Genomic DNA, 23278 nt, shown 5'->3' with positions numbered 1-23278 from the left:
CAATGGCCGTCTTAGATTCTGAACACAACCGCAAAAGAAACTTGACGCATTCGGGCAAGAGAAGCATGTTTATACTCCTTCAAATTCAGCTGCATACACTGTTTCCCTGCCTATAATTCATGCCGGAAGCAGAAAAGTGATAACAAAAAAAAAAAAAAAAAAAAAAAAAAAAAAAAAAACCTTTCTTTACTTTGGTCCAAAGAAGAGTTATTGCTAAAGTTTGGAGAGAAAAAAAAAAAAAAAAAGATAGTGAAGTCTATTTGACGTTTACTCAACTTCATAACATAGTGCACGTTTAATGGTGGTGTGTTCCCCTCTGAAACGCGGGATACTGACTGCGGAGAACAGGAGCGGCAGAGCAAGATGAAGATGAAGAGGTAACAGGTCTTCCCTTCCCCGCCTCATGGCAGCACATTCGCTAAACACCGGGAAGAAAGCACACTGTTCACGTGCTTTCTGTCCTGTGTGGACTCCAGAACACACGCACGTGCGTACACGTGTGCACACCCCCCCGAACACATACACACACACACACACACACACACACACACACACACGCACACACACACGCACACACGCACACACGCACACACACACACAGCGTGGAAATAGAAGGGAAGGGAGACTATTTGGGAAGAGGAAGGGGCCCAGCAGAGAGATGGGCAGGGAGAGAAAGGCAGTGTTTAATATGTCCTGAGTATGTGTTATATTGAATGAAAAAAAAATCATCATAAACCCCATCACTTGGTACAGTAAACACACCCTTATTTGTTGTGTGTGTGGTGTGTGTACACATGTGTGTGGTATGTGCATGTATGCCTATGTATTTACATGTGTGGCTGTGCACAGGTAGGTGTATGGAGGCCAGTGGTTGACATCTGATGTATTTCTTGATTGTTCCGCTAAGGTAGGTTTCCTTGCTTAGCCTGGAACTCTCCAATTTGGTTAGCAGAAAAAGTATCGCAGCTTGACAGGACCCCCTGTCTGTCTTCTGAGCACAGGGATTGCAGGAGGGACAGCAGGCCTGCCTGGCATTAGCATGGGTGCTGGGTACCTGGTCTCTGGTCTTCATACACACATGGCAAGCACTTGATTCCCAGATCCTCCTCCAATAAAACAATTTTAAATCAGACAAGAATAAAGATCATATATACATAATCTTTACTCAGATATATGCATGTATGTATTTGTATATATATGGTTCCCGGGTGAGAAATCTTGGGGCAGACAAAGTCAGAGCTATGAGAAAGTTGAAAAGGTGACTGGTGAGGACTAACTCTGAAGAGGACTCGCTTGGTTCTTCACTATGGCTCATGTCCTCTCTCCATGTTTACCAGCTTTTCTACCTGAGCTCCTGTGAAAGGAGATGATACTTTCTTCTTATCGTTCTCATGCTTAGAAGAGGCCTAGGCTGCCGTTCCCAGGGTTCTGCTAATGGCTCAGTGGATAGTAGGGAGCAGAATCACCCACATTCAAGGTCAAGGCTATCACACAGTCAAAGCCCTCGGAATGTCTTACTTCCACTTCCACTGCTTATGATGCGGCAGACGCTGTCCCCTCCATTTGTAATACCGCTCCATGAAATCCGGATCTCCCAAAACTGAAACAAAGTGATTGAAAAAGAAGTATTCATATACACTCTATTAGTCCAGAGCTGAAAGTAACTCACTTCTCATTAAGTTGATATGTGACAATTGCATACACTGTATAGTTCATGTTACAATGCCTGAAGACTTTGCAAATGTTTTCTTTATATTGGAACTGTGTAATACTCAATATTGTTTGAAATAAGTAGATTGTGACTTAGAAATTGTTTTCATTATAATGACATTCGTTTATATATCATTTATGCAGTTAAATAAAATTTATGGGAGACCATTATTTTGGACTGAAGTCCTGCACTAGGGCCCCAACACCAATGCAAGACGGAGTTCCTCAAGCTGGGTGGTGGTACATGCCTTTAATCCCAGCACTTAGGGAGGCAGAAGCTGATGGATCTCTGAGTTTGAGGCCAGCCTGGTCTACAGAGTGAGTTCTAGTAAAGCCAGAGCTACACAGAGAAAAGCTGTCTTGAGGAAAAACAAAAAAAAGGTGGCGTTTCCTTTTTGTTGTTGTTGACATGTTCAGAGCGTCATGCATGCTTCAAGCAAGCAGCAAAGTCCTCAGACAAAGCAGAGTCACAGCAACCAACAGGAAGGGCCCAGTCAGGCTGGACAGTGAGATGAGGAAGCATCCTCTGCTGTCCCCTCAATGAGAAAACTAACTTGGTTGTTTCCTGGCTCCTGTAGGAGCCAAGCTCTCCTATCCCTTAGTTAAATGGCTACCCAATTCATGATTCCCTAATAGAAGCCAATTTCATCTTTAAACTTGCAGAAACTTTGTATCTTAGTAATAGCAATGAAGTATTAAGATAACTCATGAAAATCACAGACCTTAATAGCTTAATGAATTTCTAATTTAGCACTTGGAGTGAAAAATTAAATCTTGGGATTGGAAGTAACAATGTTTTCTTTTCTACTCTGAGAACGGTTTTTGCTTCCAGTTCTGGGAAAACCCAGAGCCTGTGCACACCGGGTAGGTTCTGCTGGGCACCTACATCCCAGTGACATTACAGATCTCCATCTTCCCTACAGCAAGAATCTCAATAGATGGTCCTGCTGGCCCCGAGGGAGCCCTTTGGCCACTGTGACACTGTGACACTGCCCCTCCCCTGGCTGATGACAAGAGCTCCAATGGCCTCCCTTGATCTGAGCACTGGGAGCTGCCTCTGACCCAGTTCATCTTTCTGGATCCATGCCAGTCAAGTTCATCCCTCTCCCGAGGGGTGAGCCTCTAACACTGGAAGGCAGATCTTAAGGAGGCCTAGGCTCCTTCAATGTTTTTTTAGAACCTGGTTTTTCTAGAGACAATCATCTTCACTGTTCTTGTAAGAACCTTTGTTGATGCTCTTATTAAAATTGATGTTCAGAAGCTGGAGAAATGGATTGAGGTTAGGAGCACTTGCTGTTCTTCCAGAGGGTCTAGGTTCAGTTTTCACCACATGGAGTTAACTGGCTGCAGTTCCAGCTCCCAGGGATCTAAGGCCCCGGCTTCCACCAGCAGACGCATGTCATTACACGTAACAAAACCCCCTTTATGTCCAATGCAGGGAGTTCAGTTCAGTGGCTGGGCACTGAGGTTCCATGCCTAGCATTCCAAACATCAGGATTTTGATGGAGGTTGACTGGTACAGGTGCCAGTGGACTTGCCAGACCTCGTGTGCTGCATTTCCGTCAACCCAGCTCGTGTCTTTGTTAGGATATTTTGAAATCATGTTACCTTATTGGCTCACAGGTTTGTGGTTAGTCACAAGCTTTATGCTGCCAGTCAAATTCACATAAAAAGTAACAAAAACTGTACTCTTGACCTACATCACATATCCACACATACTACTTCCCTCCCCTCCCCTCCCCTCTCCTATTCTGAGTTCGTAGTTGAACCACCTAACTGGCCAGATGCTCTCCACTAGTCTTATTGTTATCTGGAATCTCTATCATATCAATGGTTTACTTTTCCTTTTGACAGGACTTCTCTGTGTAGCCCTGGTTGTCCCGGAACTAGCTCTGTAGACCAGGCTGGCCTCAAACTCATGTAGATCTGCCTGCCTCTGCCTCCTGAGCACTGGCACTAAAGGTGTGCATCACCACGCCTGGCCAATTACTTTTTCTTTGTAGTGTAAAGCCATTTGCTTTGATAGAGAAAAAAAAAAGTTTTTTCCTTCTGTTAAATTATATGGTTTTTCACCAGCAACGTTTCTATACACACTCTAACTTTTTTCTTCCTCAGACCCACACGAGCACACACAACCACACTGTCTTCCAGGCCTCATTAGACTCTTGGTGCTGGCATTTGAGGAGAGCATCCTCTCCAGTAAAGAAACAGATCTCAGTTCTCTAGGGTTCTTAGTGAAGGGTCGGCTCTCCTTTAGGTGAGAATTATAAGTGACCTTAACGGAACTCTCACTATAGGCTGTGTGGATGTGGAGTAGGTATAGAGGAGAGCCATTATACGATTATGCCAGACAAACAGACTAGAAATGTTCCAGTGTCTTCTTATCAACAATCTTCAGTTTGCATGGCCAAAATCAAAAATTTTGCTAAGTTTCTATTACATGCCTGTAAACTCCTTAGAAAGCTTACCCACAACATGTGTCTTATCTCCAAGACCCAGTCTACTGTTAGGATCTACCTGGTCAAGGCACGATGCTGATCAGAGGAAAACACTGAGGGACAAGGGCCGGAGAGGGACAAGGAAGGAGAAGGGGCCCAAGCTCTAGAGGGTGAAATCCTTTCCTCACATTTCTTGTCTGTGGGACAGTTTTGTAAGTCATGGCAGAAAAGGGTCCCTTCCACAGCTTTTATAATGTAATTTTTTCTCTTCCATGATGCAATTCTTTCTCTTGAAAATTGCAATGTTGCTTCCACTCTGGGATTTGTTTGTTTCTGCAAGGTAGGGGGGAGGTGCGAGGTGGGGGTTGTGGAGGTCAGAACCTTGTGCCTCCCTACTTTTTTTTTTTTCCATAATGAGGCAGGGTAGAAAGAGGCAGGGAAAATTTAGGTGGGGGGGGGGGCATGCGAAAAGAGAAATACTCCTCTCCTGGGAATCCAGTTGAAGCCCCTTGCCAGTGGGGAGGCAAGAATGCTCAATTAACAACCGCTTAAGGCCTTTCTCCCTTCCCAACTGTAAACCTGTAATTTTCTAGGAATCTCACCAGAAATCCCATTTGCAGGGAAAGGACACATGCGTACTATCGTACTATCGTCCTCCTGCAACCCTAGAGGCTTCTGGTTTCCCCTTAGCAGATTATAATTTCATCCAAGGCACCCCCAGAACCACTCTATAATCTCATTTATCCAATGAGAACAAAGCAGGGCAGGAATCTCAGAGTGACCTTTTGAAATGTAACTTGAGAGTCACCAAAAGGGTCCATATGGATAATACTGAGACAATATATTGCCGCTGTCCTTTGAGAAGCCCATGCCTTATTTTTCCTACTTTCCCTTGGGAAGCATATAACCCACTCGGGTGTGTCTTTCTTTCTGAATGTCCGTCTCTTAACTCTTATGCTTAAATCTATACTAAAATCGCTTTAACAGACTTTCCAACTTTGCCTCATCGTTGGCATTGAAGCCAGCCAGGATTCTTGGCCTGGCCTGAGTCGAGGTCTCTAAAAATCGAGGAGAGTTCAGGTTGCTGTGTGCCAATTTGTCCTTCCAACACTGACAATGATGTACCTCTCGTCCTACATTTGCAGAAGTTGACTTCAGAGTTGCCCATCTTCTCTGGAGGGACTGTCGCATCCAGAAAACATGGTACCAGCTTGCACTAGTGTGTTTTATTTGCATACATACTATTTTTAATATTATTATTAACAACAGAGCACCTAAAAGCAGGATGAATAGAGTTTGCTTGTTAATAGGGATGAAAGATGGTATTCAATGAGGTAAGCCATTCACTTGAATTTGCTTACCTGTAAGGAGTTGCTAACTTCTGACATCATGCTGTTCCCACCTGTGGCTGTGCGTTATAGTCACCCGGGGAGCTTTCAAAACCACCCCTCCCCGGTCCTACTGCCAACCCTGATGGAACTGGTCTGGGTGTGCTCTTTCTGTTGGAATTTTTACAAGCTCCTCAGGTGGCTCTAATGAGCGGCTGGGGCTGCTGAGGCCCGGCTCTGGAAGCAGGCACACTGCCTCTCGCAAGGAAGGAAGGGCCTTTGGAAGACTCAAAGACTCCAAGTCTCCTGGGGTGAAAGCAAGCACCCCCCTGATGCCGGAGGCTGTTTAGTGTGCCCGCTGACAGCAAACAAGCACCAGGGAGCCTCCGCTCGGCTGCACCGCACAGCACGCCGCTCTCAGGAATTCTTTTCCTGGAACGTAAGCATTTCCGTATGGGGATCATATTCTGTCGTTAAAGAGCTGTTCCTACAACCATATGCATGGCTTTTCTCTCTGCCAAACTCTTTATTTGACATTTTATAGTGATGGGCAGGGAACAGTGGGGTCACTGGTACATTTCTCTATATGATTTCCTGTGATTGTGAATGAAAATGACATGTATTGCAGAAACGCTGCCTGTCCTTCAGCATTTCAATGCAAATCTCACACTATGCTGTGATAATACGTTGTCATATTATAAAGGCAGAAGAGTATCATAGGAAGGAAATGTAGTGCCAGAAGTCTAATCCAAGTCTTTGGATGATGGTGCTAATAATGGAGAATGGGCATGTGCACAGAATGTGGTTCCCTGGGTACACCCTAAGCACTTCGATCCTATGCCATGATTGTGTTGTGACTACTGTCGTTTTTATAAACAAGGCATCTGGGCCAAGGACAGCAGTAGACTTCCCAATGTCACACAGCCAGCAAATGATAGCAAAGATAAGCCCTGGGAATTCAGCTCCAGAATTTACCTTCTTTATCGATATGTGGTATTTTCTCCTATGTGGGTGACCTTAGTTAAATGACCTGGTTTCTCCTAGTCTCATTCTCTCATCTGACAAAAAAGGGTTAGAATAATGTCTAGTCCCTCGGACAGATAGATGTATGACTAGTTGTTACATCTATTAAGGTGTTCAGTAAATAAATATTGGTTGACTAAATAAAGGAATGATGAACTGGGGTGGTTAGAAGCATAGTATATACAGATACACTCTATAGATTGTTTTGTGAAAAAATACACTCAAGACTATTGCGGCATTGATATCTAGACATAGCTTTGCAGCTCAAAAAATAGGAAAACGTGTTAATATCCAAATCAAAACACAACTACTTCCTACTCATAAAATGCAAAACTCCTAAAATATGCATGAGATACTAATAACCTCACCAGTGATAAGAATATAAATGTGTAAATGAAGTTATAAGAGGTTTCCTTTGTATTTCTGAGTCATTGAAGTAGCATTCTACAATTTAAAAGCTTTATTTTCATCACTGCAAGGAAATTAGGCCATTAAAAACTCGACTGTTGGCTCTCATCCAGCTGAACTATCTAAAGACAACAAGGCCAGCAGCACATGTCAGGTTTACATTTACTTTTGAAAATTAGGTGCTGGTTGTTTTTGAAGGCAGGCTCTTGGAACAGTTTTAGAATGATTCCGGTGAAGAAGAGGCAGTGGGATTGTGAAATCTGCCATCCAGTGTTAGATTCAAAGTCCCAGAAATATTTCTGGGCTGCAGATAACTATTCCCAGGCTGTTGCTTTTGCAGAGGATGAGTCACAGACCGGGTTAGTGACAGACTCATCTGCAACAACAAAATCCAACAAGTTGGAGTCAAATGCCTTTGAGGGAGGGACCACTATCAGGAAACCGCCATCATTTTCTTTCATTTTAAAATCGCCTTTTATTAAGAGGCAATTATTCCCAAACTCTCTCAAATTTCGGCATATTATTGTATCTTTTGCCTAGGAGTTAAGTTTCTGAAGACTCCTATGTACTTACACATTACCATCCTGTATTTTTTTCTTTTTTTTTTGGAGGAGGGGAGGAACTTGCCTTTTAGTCCCTGGAGTTAATATCTTTCAATATCATGTTTTCACAACAAATGCTTATTGTCCCCAAATCCACCTGTGCGCCTCCATATGCCATGCATGGTAGGTGCTTGAAATGTACCGACTGGTTAAGGTGCATCTGGCCACCAGGCTCTGACATTTAACACCTGTGAGCTCTAATATCAGAAATAAAATTCATTGAACTAACAGTGTTGCTAAAATCTGTGTATCATAATGCACTTTGAATGATTTTTTTTCAACCACTAATGTATGGCTGAGGATGATCAATAAATAATCAATAATCAATAATCAGTAACCACCTTCCTGAAAGAGCATGTGATTTCATAAACATTATCTATCTTACTTGGTTTTGTATTTATTAAGCTTAGTAGTACTTTTGCCTTAACTTATGCCTAAAAAGTAAATACAACTTCTTGCTATAGTTAGGAAACAACTACAATGAGGTGATGTACAATGAGACTCAGAATTGAAGCAGTGACCATGACCATGTTGTAAGAGATAATTAAGAATACAAAAAGATTAAGAGGCATACAGTTGTTTTAGGATTCTTGGGCAGCACAAAATGCAAAAATAGTGAGCTACCAGTACCTAAAACAGAGAAGGAAGAAAGGACAGGCTTGGGAGCTCCAGGGTGAACTGGGTTCAGGATATCTTCAATGGCGTGCCTGTACCATATGTAGGTGAGGTTCAGTGCATTGGCTGCAAACATGTATGTGGGTGCAGAAGAGGGTCTGGCAGAGATGTGGGTTTGACATCACTGACTGATGAAAAGCATGGCAGTGGGAGAGGCCTTTCACAGAGAGAGAGAGAGAGAGAGAGAGAGAGAGAGAGAGAGAGAGAGAGAGAGAGAGAGAGAGATGGGGAGAAGGGTAGGGAAAAGGTCACCACTGAGAACAGAGGCAGAAGAATACTTAGGAAGGAAGAGTAAAACTCGTGGATGCAGGGTATCTATCATACATATCATGGAGAACACAGGCAATGACAGCTAAGAAAGACAAGCCCTACAAGATGTCATCATAGACTCTTGGATCTGCAGTCCCTTCTAACTTCACAATGCCTGTGCCACTTTGGCAGGATGGCTGGGACAAAGCCACCTTTTCACTGCGTGGAGACTGGATAGCCTACTTGGAGGCAAATAAAGACACGTACTCTAAAAGTCCGGTTAAACGGAACCAGTTGTCCAGCTCTGGCACTCTGTCTTTGTGGTCCCCAGACAATGTTCCCTTGCATTGATGTAACTGAACAGCCCTCTGCTCTCATATTTTCTGGCTGCATTCGCTCTCCACACGGGCTCTGGCTTGGGGACAACTGTCTGTGAAATGGAAAGGTCCACCCTGCTGTGAACTCCCTTTCTTGGGGGAAGGCAGTTAAGTAAACCTCATAAGGTTAAGAACTCCATCAACTGCCTACTCTTCCTTCTTCTGGCCTTTGAAGAGCTCAGGTCGGTCAGGGCTCTCTACACAAATGAGGAACTAAATTAGCAGTTGTTGAGTGAATAGCCTAGTATAGAGAGGCAACATCACAGTCTATTGCACTTGCATAGCAGATCTGTGTCAACTAGACTTTGAAAGTAAGACAAACTGAGACTAAGCAACAGGTTAATAGATATTAGGAGAACACAGAATAAGGCCAGATCAGCTTACACGAAGTTTTGGAGAGTTCTGCAGATTTTGTCGTGGCTATCTCAGACCATGTCTTGTAGTAATCATTAAATGAGATTGTTTTAACTACCCTGAAAATATAAACAAAAGTCAGACCATATGTAATTTGTAAATTCATCCTTAAAATTATCAGAGCACACGACTTAGCTAATATTGTATCAAACTAGACGGATTTGAAAATTCGACACTCTCTTCTTTCGTTTCCTTTTTTTCATTCTTTGGAGACCAGGTCTGTGTGTCCCTGGCAAGTCTTGATCTCTATGTATCCCAGGCTGGCCTGAAACTCACAATCTTCCTGCTTCCGCCTCGTGTGTGCTAGGATTACAGACATGTGCCATCATCCTGGGCTTTGGACATACATCTCTAGGAATTACACATTTGCTAGATGAATCAAACACATTAATTTCACCACTGATGAGTATAAATCACTGAAAAGCTGTTAATTCATTTTTTCAATAACGAATGGACATGTTCACCTGTGTGCACATTTATCTATACCGTAAAAAGAAAACTATAGCTTTAAGACGTCTGCCTTTAATGCCAATATTTAAAAGGAGCTTTAAGGGAAGCATTATATTTGTAATTTTTTTTCATTCTGCCATAAAGTTTTCTTAAACATCATATCAAATTTAGTATGATTGTTTTTATTTCTTCCTCATAGGGAGAATAAAAGCATCAGAATGGAGATTAATTTTTACACAGAATCTAGCCACATGGAAACCCCCTCTTTTTTTTTTTTTTTTTTTTGTTTTGTTTTTTTGAGACAGGGTTTCTTATGTAGCTTTGCACCTTTCCTGGAACTCACTTGGTAGCCCAGGCTGGCCTCGAACTCACAGAGATCCGCCTGCCTCTGCCTCCCGAGTGCTGGGATTAAAGGCGTGAGCCACCACCGCCCGGCAAAAACCCCCTCTTTCCTCATCCCCACACCTGAACATTTCCCTCTCTAGTAGTGTCATTATGCCCTAACAGGGGAGTGGAGATGATTGGAAAGCAGTGAGTAGCAACTCTGGAACACTTCCCCAATCACTGCATCGGCGCGTGTTTTGACTATGAACTTGTTGAACACAGCGATTTCTAGCTCTGTAAATAAAAAATTACTTAGAGATCATGTTCAGGCACATGAAATCACCAGCTAACCAGTGCAAGTAGATGCTTAAGCATCAGGTGTAACATCCCTTATGTCTGTTCTGCAATTTAATTTCTCGGTTCTTTGGAAGAAGAAACACATTTTCAGTCAAAACAAATATATTAGTATTAATTTTTATGGGTCAACTGTAAGTTCCTTAAGGTAAATATTTGACTCAATTCTGAAATTAATGGAGCAATATTTAAATGGATCAGCGCGTCCATTTATTTAGCAGTTTACGACACCTAATTTTAAGACTAACATTTTTCAAATGTGTTATTACTTTTCCAACCACATGTAAGTAGAACTCTGAGACTGGGTGAAGATGAATTAACCGTTTCTCTTATTGCATCCAGCACAGCCTGCCAAGCTTCACGTGACCAAATGATATGCGAAGGTAACTTGAATTTGCCCCTTGAAATGTTTCAGCATTTTGCAAAGAGGGTAACAAAATGAAAGGCTGCCTTGTATCTCCTGCACGAAAATCTTGAGATCAATTTGCCGTCACAGATCATTTAGCAGACAACAATGATCCAAGAGGAAGGAAACTGTCAACACACTGTCTCATGAAAAAAAAATTCCATCTTTAGGCACAATCGTCTCCATTGTCTTTTGTGTGTTTGAGGATGACCCATGACCCTCTCCCTTCCCAGGGGTGTCCTGTTCAGTTTCAAACTGTTAGCCCTCTGGAGACTTCTTTTCTTTCTTCCAGAATAATTAAAAATATTACCCTAAAAAGCATAACTGTGGTTAGCTTGAATACACAAAGCAGAATATTTTAAACATTTGCATTTCCAATTCTATAAAGGAAACAGTCCCTTAAAATAACACTAACTATATTTACTGCTATTCAGATAGGCTATGAAGCTAACAAGGAGATAAATGGCATAAAAATATGTTTGTAGTTCCCATCAATATCAAGAACATACTGAATATCATCTCTGACAATGAAAAAGGAGAAAATATAAATTTATAAATTTATACTGGAGAGTAGAGCTGGTTATTCAGTTGAAATAAGACATATCCCTGAATGAGTAAAGAGAACACCTTTCTCTATTCCCATAATAAGACGCTGCGTGGTTCAACATTTGGATAACATGATACATTGACCATACTTCTTTAGAAGTGACAATAAACAAAAGAATTTGGAGGACAGCAATAAAACTTTTGTTTGACAGTCATCAGGGAGTCATCTGGGTGCATGTCTGTGGAAAGGAAGGAGGCATCCTAGGCTCAGGGAACATCCTCAGCCTAGGCTGGGGTATGGTGTGCATCCACGTACACACAGAGGATCTTGGAGGAAGGAAGACAGGATGAGGCAGTTGAGTTCAGCGGAGAGTTTGATTGAGAGCAGCTGAAGGCTGTGCAAATGGGTGAAGCTTGGCGGCACAGAATCATGACATGTGGGCCGAGAGTGGTTGGAATGCTTGACCACCCTGGCTCATCAGAACTGAGAGCCATCGGTGTCTGCTGACTAGGAAAGGAAAGAAGAAGCTGGGGCTTGAGCAATGGTTTCCTCAGGGGTCTCACACAGGGTAAGTTCCCTCAGACTAAATGGGGGATCAGTCAGGAAATGAAGTAATGGAGGGGTGAGCTACCTGAGAGTTTACGGGGCTAGGAGCAAAGGTTAGGACTGGGCACAGACGAAACCAAGATAAAGCTGAAGAAAGATCTGATTGGCCACTGACACGTGAGAGATGAAGGGATGTTGGGGTCAAATCTTTTCTGAAGCCCAGAAGACTAGTTTTCTATTAATAGAAAGCATTATGTGGGACTGTAGTAAAATATGAGTGTACTTTTAGAGGCAGACTCACGTGATGATATGACAGAAAAGCCAAAATGACCTTTGGGGATCTGATGGTGAAATTGGAAATGGAAAAAAAAAAAAATAGAGAGAGAGATGGAAAGATGAAGCCATTAAGGAAAACAATCTCCAGACTTGTGTTTAGAAGAGGAAGAGCAGATACCAACTTAAAGGGAGCCAGCAAGGGTGCAGTCCTGTGTTTTATTGAGCTTCGACCATTTATTGTTGAGTTGCATCAACACAATATAATAACCATGACGACGACGGCAGATGTAAGCCCAAGATGCCCAGCCAATGTTGAGAAGAAATAGCTTCCTTGACAGGACATGGAAAGGAACTTGTAGAGGCCTGCTCTCAAGAGGAGCCCAGGTTGGAGGTCATTTCTAAAGGCAGGCCAGGAACTCCCCTGTGGACTAGGGAGCAGGGCTTTCTTTGCAGAGGGTGATGTGGAAAAGCATGTGTCCCACAAACTGCTAAACACAGCAGTCCCTGCTTACCCACAGGCAGTGAGCACATTCCAAGACCCCCAGTGAAGGCCAAAATCACAGACAGTACCAAACTCTGTGTGTGTGTGTGTGTGTGTGTGTGTGTGTGTGTGTGTGTGTGTCTCCACCTATACATCTGTATCAGTCACTTGTCTTGTTGCTATAACAAAAGACCTCACAAGAACAACTTAAGGAAGGAAGGGTTTTTGGGCTCCCAGTTGGAGGGAGGGAAGTCATGGTGGCAGCTGGTCACATTGCAGCCAGGAAGAAGAGAGCAACACATGGTGCTGCTTGGCTGTCCTTTCCCTTTCAAAGATGTTTTGGGACATGGGGTTAGAGGGATGGCTCAACACTTTAGAGCACTTGCTGCTCTTGCAGAGGACCTGGGTACCATTCCACATGGTGGCTCTCAGCCATCTCTAACTCCAGTTCTAAGGGATACAATGCCCTCTTTGGACTTCTGGAGACACCAGGCACACACATGGTACATATACACAAACTCAGGCAAAACATTCATATGCATAAATTTAATAAATAAATCTAAAAAATAAGTAATCTTAAACAGAATAATTATGACAACATACTATATTAAAGCTATGTGAATGCGTGTGGTAACTCTGTGTCTTTGTGTCTTACAGTTTTATTGCCCTGCACTCACCCTTCCCATCATGATGTGAGTTGACAGATGCCTATGTGAAAAGATGGAGTTATTTGAGTGATGCAGGCATTGTGAGATAGATTAATACTGCAGCAGTCCATCAGATAGTCTTTATGGCTACTGGATGACTGATGGACATAGAGTAGACTGAGCATGGATATATTGGATAAGGATCTAAGTCTCCTTCCAGGTGATAGAGAGGAATAGCACAAGACTCATCCTGCTGCTTAAACTGTGAGCAATTTAAAACTTATGAAAAAAAAAATTTTCTGGAATTTTCCAGCAAGGGGAAAAAGGCAGGCTCACTGCCTGGATGAAGAAAATAACAGTGATGCTGTTTTATAGAAGCAACACACAGCTTGAGCTTTGGCTTGTTGGAAACATCTCCTATACCATCAACCAGTTCTTAGCACCATGGTTAAGACTACGGGGTCTGGAATTAGTGGGGTGAACCAACCCTCTGGCTCCATTTACTTATTGGCTGTGTGATGGGGTAAGTGATGTAACCTTTCCACACTTGTCTCCTCATCGCTAAAAGAAAAGGAACTCTTCTCCAGGGGTTGTCATAAGTATTCAGTGAAATCATGCCTGAAAAGAGCCAAGTTTCACACCTCGTCAGCACTCAGCATCACTGGCCTCCTCAATTGCCTTCCCAAAGTATCTCATCATTTCTCACAGCTCACTCTAGACAGACTCCTAGCTGCTTTTCTGCCCCTCACTCTTTATGCCTGGGAGGGTGACGCCTCTGTGGAAAGTGATATTTGTCATCTAATTCTAGAGGGCGAAGTCTCAACACTTTCAAGTGAAACTCAAGGTTCTCCATCAGCTGGCCATGCCCTTCCTTCTTCCGGTCTCTCCTTCCTCCCCACCACCTCTTGGGATTTCCTGTAAATCTTACATATCCTATAATATTGTACTACTGTTTCTGCACAAATATTTTTAGTTATAGCTCTCCCCTCTTCTTTTCATTCCGCACTCTTGTTCATCAAAGTCTGGGTCCAGCCAAATAATTGCATATGAAGGCTGCCACAGGGGGCCCCTGGGGTTTCATCTCCTCAGTATCTCTCATGCTCTTCCCCCATCATGGGGAGAGCCAGCTCTAAATGAGAGCAAGACTGACAGCTCAGGCTCTCTGATCAGAGCATTTATTTCAGGGATAGGCACAGGAATTACAAAGATTAAACCAGGACTGGGGAGATGGCTCTATCGGTAAGGACATTTGGCACACGTAAGGACCTGAGTTTGGTTCCCAGAACCCAAATAAAGGTTGGGCCAGATGTTTGCATCTGTATTCCCGACATGGATGCAGGTGTAAGACAGTACAATAGCTAGGGCTTGCTGGCCAGCCAGGCTCGTCAAAAAGCGGCGAGTTCCAGGTTCATTGAGGGACCCTGTCTCGAGTTATTAAGATGGAGAGGGATACAGCGATCCATCCAATGTTCAATCCACCCAATGTCTTCCTTTGGCCACCACATGAGTGCACATGGTTACATGCATGTATATATATATACATATAATGGAGCCCTTAAAGAGACAATGAGTGGATGTTTCTCCTCCTTATGTCCTTTTATCTTAGAAATATTTTGTGGATTTCAGCATAGGTGTCTTATATATCTTTTGTTACATTGTGATACTATTACAATGACATGTAAAAATTTTCTTGCTGGTGGCACACCTCTAGAATCTCAGCATTGTGGAGGCTGAGATAAGGTGATAAGTGGTTTCAAAGGCAGTTTTTTTTTTCATATTTGGATAGTTGTGTTTATTTAAACTTATTTATTTATTTAAATATAGTTTATTTAAATATTCCTCTTGTTCCTAGAGTCTTTGCTATATTCATTGACTTTCAAGATTTCTCTACTTGCTTGGATTTAACTGTGGACACAGTCATGTCATCTGGGAAAAAATAATTTGCAGTAGTCTTCCCCAGACCCATAGGTTTGTTCTGTGCAGTTTTAGTTACCTGTGATTGATTAGTCATGGTACATGCTTGGAATGGCACCCAGGTCCTCTGCAAGAGCAACAAGTACTCTAAAGTGTTGAGCCATCTCTCTAGCCCCATGTCCCAAAACATCTTTGAAAGGGAAAGGACAGCCAAGCAGCACCATGTGTTGCTCTCTTCTTCCTGGCTGCAATGTGACCAGCTGCCACCATGACTTCCCTCCCTCCAACTGGGAGCCCAAAAACCCTTCCTTCCTTAAGTTGTTCTTGTGAGGTCTTTTGTTATAGCAACAAGACAAGTGACTGATACAGATGTATAGGTGGAGATACACACACACACACACACACACACACACACACACACACACACACACACACAGAGTTTGGTACTGTCTGTGATTTTGGCCTTCACTGGGGGTCTTGGAATGTGCTCACTGCCTGTGGGTAAGCAGGGACTGCTGTGTTTAGCAGTTTGTGGGACACATGCTTTTCCACATCACCCTCTGCAAAGAAAGCCCTGCTCCCTAGTCCACAGGGGAGTTCCTGGCCTGCCTTTAGAAATGACCTCCAACCTGGGCTCCTCTTGAGAGCAGGCCTCTACAAGTTCCTTTCCATGTCCTGTCAAGGAAGCTATTTCTCCTCAACATTGGCTGGGCATCTTGGGCTTACATCTGCCATCGTGGTTATTATATTGTGTTGATGCAACTCAACAATAAATGGTTGCAGCTCAATAAAACACTAGGCTGTACCTGCAAAATGTGGATATTGAGATCATGTCTTGGTTTTAAAAACAAAAAAGTACAGACTTTTAAAAGAAGCTTAGAAAGAAAAGAAAAGAAGGCTGTGTGTGTGTGTGTGTGTGTGTGTGTGTGTGTTCTTCTCAAAGTGACTCATTCAAATAGAACTCACTCTGACCTTAGCATTCCTCAAATTCCTTCTTAGCTATACTACTAGTATTTGCCCTGTGGCCTTGGGCACCTGGTGGAATATGTTTGCTACACTGTCATTGTCCCTGCTGTCTTTCCTGCAGAAGAACTCTATATTCTAGAATACAAGGCTCATGAGTTTAGGGGTCACACATTAAAGGGATGTATCCCCAACACTGGGGTATAGTGTCTGCTACAGCATAGTGTGTTCAGTGAATTAATTTTAAAGACATGAATAAAGTACCTGCCCTTCCATGGAAAAGATTATGCCACAACTGGTGAGTGGCATTCTAGCCGATATGCAAAAATTCCAGCTGATTGCACAAGTTCAACATCCACAGAACCCCCTGGTTCAACATCCACAGAAACCCCTAGTCAACATCAACAGAAACCCCTAGTTCAACATCAACAGAACCCCTGGTTCAACATCAACAGAACCCCTGGTTCAACATCAACAGAACCCCTGGTTCAACATCAACAGAACCCCTGGTTCAATATCAACAGAACCCCGTAGTTCAACATCAACAGAACCCTGTAATTCAACATCAACAGAACCCTCTAGTTCAACATCAGCAGAACCCCCTACTTCAACATCAACAGAACCCCCTACTTCAACATCAACAGAACTCCAGTCTAACATCAACAGAACCCCCTAGCCAACATCAGCAGAAACGCCTACTTCAACATCAACAGAACCCCCTAGTTCAACATCCACAGAACCCCCTAGTCAACATCAACAGAACCCTCTAGTCAACATCAACAGAACCCTCTAGTTCAACATCAGCAGAACCCCCTACTTCAACATCAACAGAACCCCCTAGTTCAACATCAACAGAACGCCATAGTCTAACATCAACAGAACCCCCTAGTCAACATCAGCAGAGACCCCTACTTCAACATCAACAGAAACCCTTAGTCTAACATCAACAGAACCCCCCTGCTTCCCTGCCTATGTTCTGCACAGCTGATCAGGTTCTGCTTGAGTTTTGTTTGGTCTTTTGTATTCAGAGGCCACACTTCTGGAACACATTTCTATACGTAGATCTTTTCTTCTTGCTCATGAAGTTAATGCAAAGCTCCAAACCGATGAGTTAGATATCACATTGCTAAGAGCAGTATTTCTCTTTGAATAATCTCTGCAAGACCTCATTGTGATGCGTTATTTAAAAAGTAGGGTCCAGCAAGGTGACTCAGAGGACGTGAGTCCAATCCCTGGGAACGCTGCTAAAAAAGGCTCATGTGGCAGCATGCATCTGTAACCCCAGGACTCTTAAAGATAGATGAAAGGCAGACAGGAGAATCACCTAGAAGCTCAAAGGCCAGCTTTCCTGAGTACACCGTTCAGCAGCAGAAACAAGAGAGACCTATCTCTCCCCTCTCTCCATCTCTCTTTTCTCTCTCTCCATCTCTCTCTTTCTCTTTCTCTCTCACACACCACATGAACACATAAACACAAACACCAATACACAAAGAATGAGTGACCCAAAGAGAGAAGACACAGTTGAGCTGTATATCAGAAGACACATATTAGGGGAAAAAAACATGGGAACCCACACAACCAATCTCATCAAGATATATGCTAGAACCATGGAACATTCCTGAAGTCCTGACTCTCTAGCCCTGTCCTACCTGAAGACTTCTCTAGAGAATTCAGGGTTGCACAAAGTGGGCTTGATTAAACCAGACCTGATTCGGGGTCATTTGGTCTTGTCTGAGTTCAGAGGAATTGCTGAAACTAAATCAGAGGCAATCTTCTGAACAGGTCCTTTGGATTTGTTGGTTAATGTTGGCACTGTGTGAAGGATACCACAAATAGTTCAACCACAAGCAGCAAGAACACTGCTATTCCAGGGAGACCCATGGTTCCTAGATGATGAGACAGCGTGTGTGCATTGCTGATCAGAGTATGATCAGGATAGGGAATGTGCTCTAGATGGCAGACTGAGTGGACAGCAGCCCCTTCACTGAACCCCAGCCAAGTGGCTCATTCACTGGACCGTGCACGATCTTTCTGCACATTTTTAGGACTGTGTCATAAACAGAAGCCACTTAAGTGGCCAAAGTTTGCTTACCTTATGGGATGGCAGTCAAGGAAACCTGGGTTGAATCAAGCATGACTTCAATACTGGCTAATTGGCTTTAAGTTTAGAGGGCAAGAAGCAAAGGCTGGTATAGTTTTACCAAGTATTTACAAATTGGGAGGCTCTGTAGACTGCACCTTGCTCAGATGCTCAAAGACAAAGTAATGCCACACTGTCAGGCTGTCTCTTAAAACTTACAGTGGGGGCTGGAGAGATGGCTCAGAGCTCAAGGGGATTGCTGCTCTTCCAGAGGTCCAGTTTGATTCCCAACATGAAATCTCTGTAAAGCTCACAATCCCTTGGAATCCACCATCAGGGGAAGCTAGCACTGTGCTCCTGTGCACCTCATCTCTCACACACACAATTAAAAACCAAAATATAAAACCTGTTTTAAAAAAAGGAAAGAAAGAAAGAAAGAAAGAAAGAAAGAAAGAAAGAAAGAAAGAAAGAAAGAAAGAAAGAAAGAAAGGACAGGTACAATGGTGGCTTTGGCCCTGACTCAGCTCTCTGAGATAAGGTTAACCGTATCTTCTCCTAATATGCTCGGAGTGGTGTGATCTACAATGGCTCATGCTTGTTCCATGGCAGCACTCTCTTCCATTAAAAAATAAAAAATAAATAGATCAGTTCATTATAGATACATCAAAGGTAGATTCAAAAGAAAGAACTCAACAATTTCCCACATTCTTCCTAAAAATATTTATTATAAGAGAAACAAATAAGTCCCTCTCTACAATAAATGACATAAAACTCGAGGCTGGAGAGATGGCTCAGCAGTTAAGAGCACTTGCTGCTCTTCCAGAGAATGGTGATTCAGTTCCCAGCACCCATATCAGGTGGCTCACAATCACGCAAAGATACAGCTTCAGGGAACCAATGTTCTCTTTTCTCCTCCACAGACACCCACACACACATAAATAAAATAAACATAAATCTTTTTGAATGTTTTCATTGGAAACCATAAAGTCAGTATCATTTCATATTGGTTTTGGCTGAAAATTGACAGAGACGTTGATCAAGAGAAACTTACCTGAAACTCTTCTGTGGCTTTTCGTACAACCCTAGGCTGCCATCTCTTTCTGCAAAGAGGAAATAGAACAGGGTTCTGGTGACTTGGAGCTGGAACGTGGTGTTATGTGCATTCTTTCCAGAATCTCAATAAAATCACAGTGAAGGGATAAAAAAAAAAAAACGTATAGCACAAAACATCGAAGAAGTCAAAGAAAAATGACAAGAAAAAATTTCAAGATGGAAAGCAGATGTCAAATGGTAACTGTGTTGGCAGGTCCCGGAAATCTGAAACCTAACCGAGCAATGAGGAAAGGCCGGTAGACAGCAAGCTGTATTCCAGAAAGAACTCAGGGGCCAGAAGTGCCAGGTAACTCTGAGAGGAGAGGCCAGAGGCAGAGCACAGACCTGCACTTACCATCCTCACCCCAGAGAACCGCAGGGGTTCCCTCCCCAGAAAGGAGGGGGGATGCTTACCCTCGGGGAGACAGTCATGGAGACTCAGGGCTGAACAGCACCGGAGTGTGGAGGACAGAAAGCGGGAAGAAGTCAAGACTCCTCCTCTGAGGGACTGTGAAAGCGATGTTCAGACGAAGCAAAAAGAAAACAGACTTCATCCCAATGAGAGAAACAGAGATAAAAGCTTCAGAAATTCCTGAAGGAAGTGAAGGGTACTGGGAAAGATCAGGGGGTGGGGGTGGAGGGAAAGAAAGCCACACCGTGACACCCAGAGACAAGTAGAACACACTACAGCTGCATTGGCATGGATCCCTGGTGGGGGAGGGGACTCAGAAGGCTGGAAGAGACAGGCAGACCTACCTTCCACACAAGCCTCAAATCTAGTCACAGATGTTGGCGAGACAGTGATTCCTTGGAACAGAGTCAGTGGAGGAGAGATTCCACTCTGTCACTCAGCAGCTGGGCCCTTCTATTGTTAAGCACTGAGCTACCCTGAGGGCCTGAGATTAGGGGATGCCCAACAGGTTAGAAAGACAACTGTCAAGCCCCTGGGGGAGGGGAGGCACAGAGGGGCAGTGGAGAGCAGGAGGGCCACACTCGGAGGGTTGAAAGGTGCAGGCAGGCAGGAGGCTAGCTCAGGCTGGGAAGCGGAGGAGGAGGAGGAGAGCCAGGCCTATGCTTGGAGTCCAGGAACCCAGGTCATCAACTAAGAAGTCCTTGGAGTTTGATGGCTTTGAGCCTGAGGTCAGAAGGGGGTCAAATTCTGGAATCATGGGTTGTCATTTACCGCTGCAGAGCCCGAGGATTCTGAAGTCCACAGCAGCTCGCCACAGCAGAGTCATCAATCCTCAGGGAGTGTTGACAGTTCAAAGGCAGGTCCTTTGCCTGTACACATCTGAGTGTTGTGGTTACTTCCTACGCTCCCAACATACAGGGGAGACACCCTTCAGCTGAAATGTCCCCCAGAGCAAGGTCTGGGGAGTCTTGGGAAGGTGAAAGACCCGGCCTAGCCCAAAGGATGCAAACCCATCTGAGGTGCCTGAAGGAAAACAGCTGCTGTGGAGACCACTCTGGTGGATACCCCTTGTTTGTCCAGTACGGACTCGGAAACAACAGCACACACCAAAGGGAGACGCAGCCCACAAGGTCAGCTGACCAGCACTTGCTCTAGATGATCAGGACCCAGTAATCGGCTGCTTCCGCCCCGTAGCTTTGCTCTGTTCTTTTCCGTGTGTGTGATACTCTTTTTGACTTGAAACATTTTTAGCAGGAGTTTTAATCTGTTGTATCTTTTTATTTGTTTCCTCATTCATATATTTTTCTAATTCTGTTTATTTGTTCTACTACTGAGTACTTTTTCTCCTTGTTTTTCCCGCTGTATTTCCTCCTCCACCACTGACACTCAGCAGGACTTTGACCTTACCTTGTTGACATGTTTTTTTCTTAAATACTGGTGGTTTTACATATTATTCTCCTTATGTTTATCTAATTTTGTTTTTTGAACGTTTTCCCTATTGGGAAATCATTTTTCCTTTTTTTCCCAATCTTTTGCTCCTTAACTGTATCATAGTACTTTCCTATTGCTGTGATAAGACACCATGACCAAGACAACTTATAGAAGGAAGCATTTAATTGAGGAGCTCACAGTTACAGAGGATTTGAGTCTATAACCATCATGATGGGGGCCATGGCAACAGAGAGGTAAGCATGTCGCTGGAGCAGTAGCTGGGAGTTCACATGTTGATACAACAGTCATGGGTCTAAGAGGGGAGAGAGAGAGAGACAGAGAGAGAGAGAGACAGAGACAGAGAGAGACAGAGAGACAGAGACAGAGAGAGAGACAGAGACAGAGAGAGACAGAGAAAGAAAGAGAGACAGAGAGAAACAGAGACAGAGAGAGCAAGAAGACGACAAATGTATCTTGGCATAATAAAGGTTATATGAAAAACCTATAGCCAACATTATACTAAACAAGGAAAAAGAACATTTCCTTTAAAACTTGGAAGGATGCTGGGCGGTGGTGGCGCACGCCTTTAATCCCAGCACTTGGGAGGCAGAGGTAGGCGGATCTCTGTGAGTTCGAGGCCAGCCTGGGCTACCAAGTGAGTGTCAGGAAAGGCGCAAAGCTACACAGAGAAACCCTGTCTCGAAAAACCAAAAAAAAAAAAAAAACTTGGAAGGAGACAAGGGTGCTCAGTCTATACATTTTTATTCAACAGAGTACTCAAAGTCTTCTGTCCAGCGATAAGACAACAAAAACAAAAGGAGGCTGGAGAGTTGGCTTATAGGTTAAGAGCACTGGCTGCTCTACCAGAGGACCGAGGTTCAATTCCCAGCACCCACACGGTGGTTCACAACAACCTTTACCTCCAGTCTCAGGGGATCTGATACCCTCTTCTGGCCCCTTGGGCACTGCATGTACACCGTGCACAGACATACATGTTGGTAAAATACCTAAATACACATAAAATGAAAAAATTGAAAGGAAAGGGGTGGAAATACAAAGGGAAGCAGTCACATTATCTCTATTTTCAGACAACTTGAATCTTTATTTAAGACAAGAAATACCCCATCAGAAAACTCTTAGAGCAGACAGACACTTTGAACCAAGTGGCAGGATGCCAAATCAACTAGAAAACTAATAACTCTATTAGAAGATTAGCATCCCTGCTGGGTGGTGGTGGCACACGCCTTTAATCTCAGCACTCAGGAGGCAGAGGCTGGCGGATCTCTGTGAGTTCAAGGCCAGCCTGGTCTACAGAGTGAGTTCCAGGACAGGCTCTAAAGCTACACAGAGATACCCTATCTCAAACAAACAAACAAACAAAGCAAAAAAAAAAAAAAAAAAAAAAAAAAAAGAAGAAGAAGAAGAAGAAGAAGATTAGCATCCTTTCTGTTGCTGTGACAAAATACCGGGGGGGGGGGGGGGGGCAGGTAATGGGGAGAGGGCTTACTTTGGCTTACTGTTCCAGAACAGTCTCTCTATGGGGGAAGGCAGGACAACAGGAGCAGGAAGCTGGCTCGGTACTTTGCATCAACACTCAGCAAGCAGAGAACAGGAAATGGGGGCCGGCAATGTATTTTCAAAACTTACCCCCAGTAATGCCCTTCCTCCAGCAAGGCTCTAGCTCTAAAAGGCCCTACAACCTTCCCAGTAAGTGCCACCAGGTGGGGACCAAGTGTCCAAACACGTGGGTTGTAGGGCCCTGGCCTCCCAATTTGGGTAGCTGTTGCCTGCTTGCTGATCTTGACCAGATGTCCTCCCTACGCTAATTCCCTGCCGGTTTCCACCCTCCTGAATGCTTAAGGGAAGTTCCTTGTTTGTGTATCCTGCTTATTGGGCATTAGCAGCTTAGATACAAGATTATAAACATCAGTAACAAACTTCTGCCCTCTGGGGTTCTCCCATTGTGCTGTAAGACTATATTTAAGGTTTCCTCCCTCTTTCAATAAATGACATTTGGCATTCTGCTGAGGCGAATGACCCACTGTCTTTTGTCTCTGTTTTTCGATCTACAGCCCCTTGTTCAGACATAGTAAAGGGGTAGTGGTAGCGCGGGCGTTATTACTACAATGGG

The 23278-nt window shown here is 43.7% G+C and overlaps 1 protein-coding gene across 1 annotated transcript in view; it reads right to left on the bottom strand.

The window, feature by feature from the left end:
- Ube2u (ubiquitin conjugating enzyme E2 U) overlaps positions 1-23278 on the bottom strand; it is a 59647-nt gene that overhangs the window by 15492 nt on the left and 20877 nt on the right. The window contains exons 6-8 of the mRNA XM_015992889.2: positions 19264-19312; positions 9195-9283; positions 1519-1600 (exon numbers count right to left, since the gene is read on the bottom strand). Coding sequence (XP_015848375.1) covers positions 1519-1600; positions 9195-9283; positions 19264-19312 — 220 coding nt within the window. The remainder of the gene's footprint in view (positions 1-1518; positions 1601-9194; positions 9284-19263; positions 19313-23278) is intronic.

The sequence above is a fragment of the Peromyscus maniculatus genome, chromosome 2 (assembly GCF_049852395.1).
Source record: "Peromyscus maniculatus bairdii isolate BWxNUB_F1_BW_parent chromosome 2, HU_Pman_BW_mat_3.1, whole genome shotgun sequence".
In the NCBI taxonomy this organism is placed as follows: domain Eukaryota; kingdom Metazoa; phylum Chordata; class Mammalia; order Rodentia; family Cricetidae; genus Peromyscus; species Peromyscus maniculatus.
The sequence above is the reverse complement of the archived record's forward strand: the minus strand, read 5'-3'. Positions and strand labels throughout refer to the sequence as shown.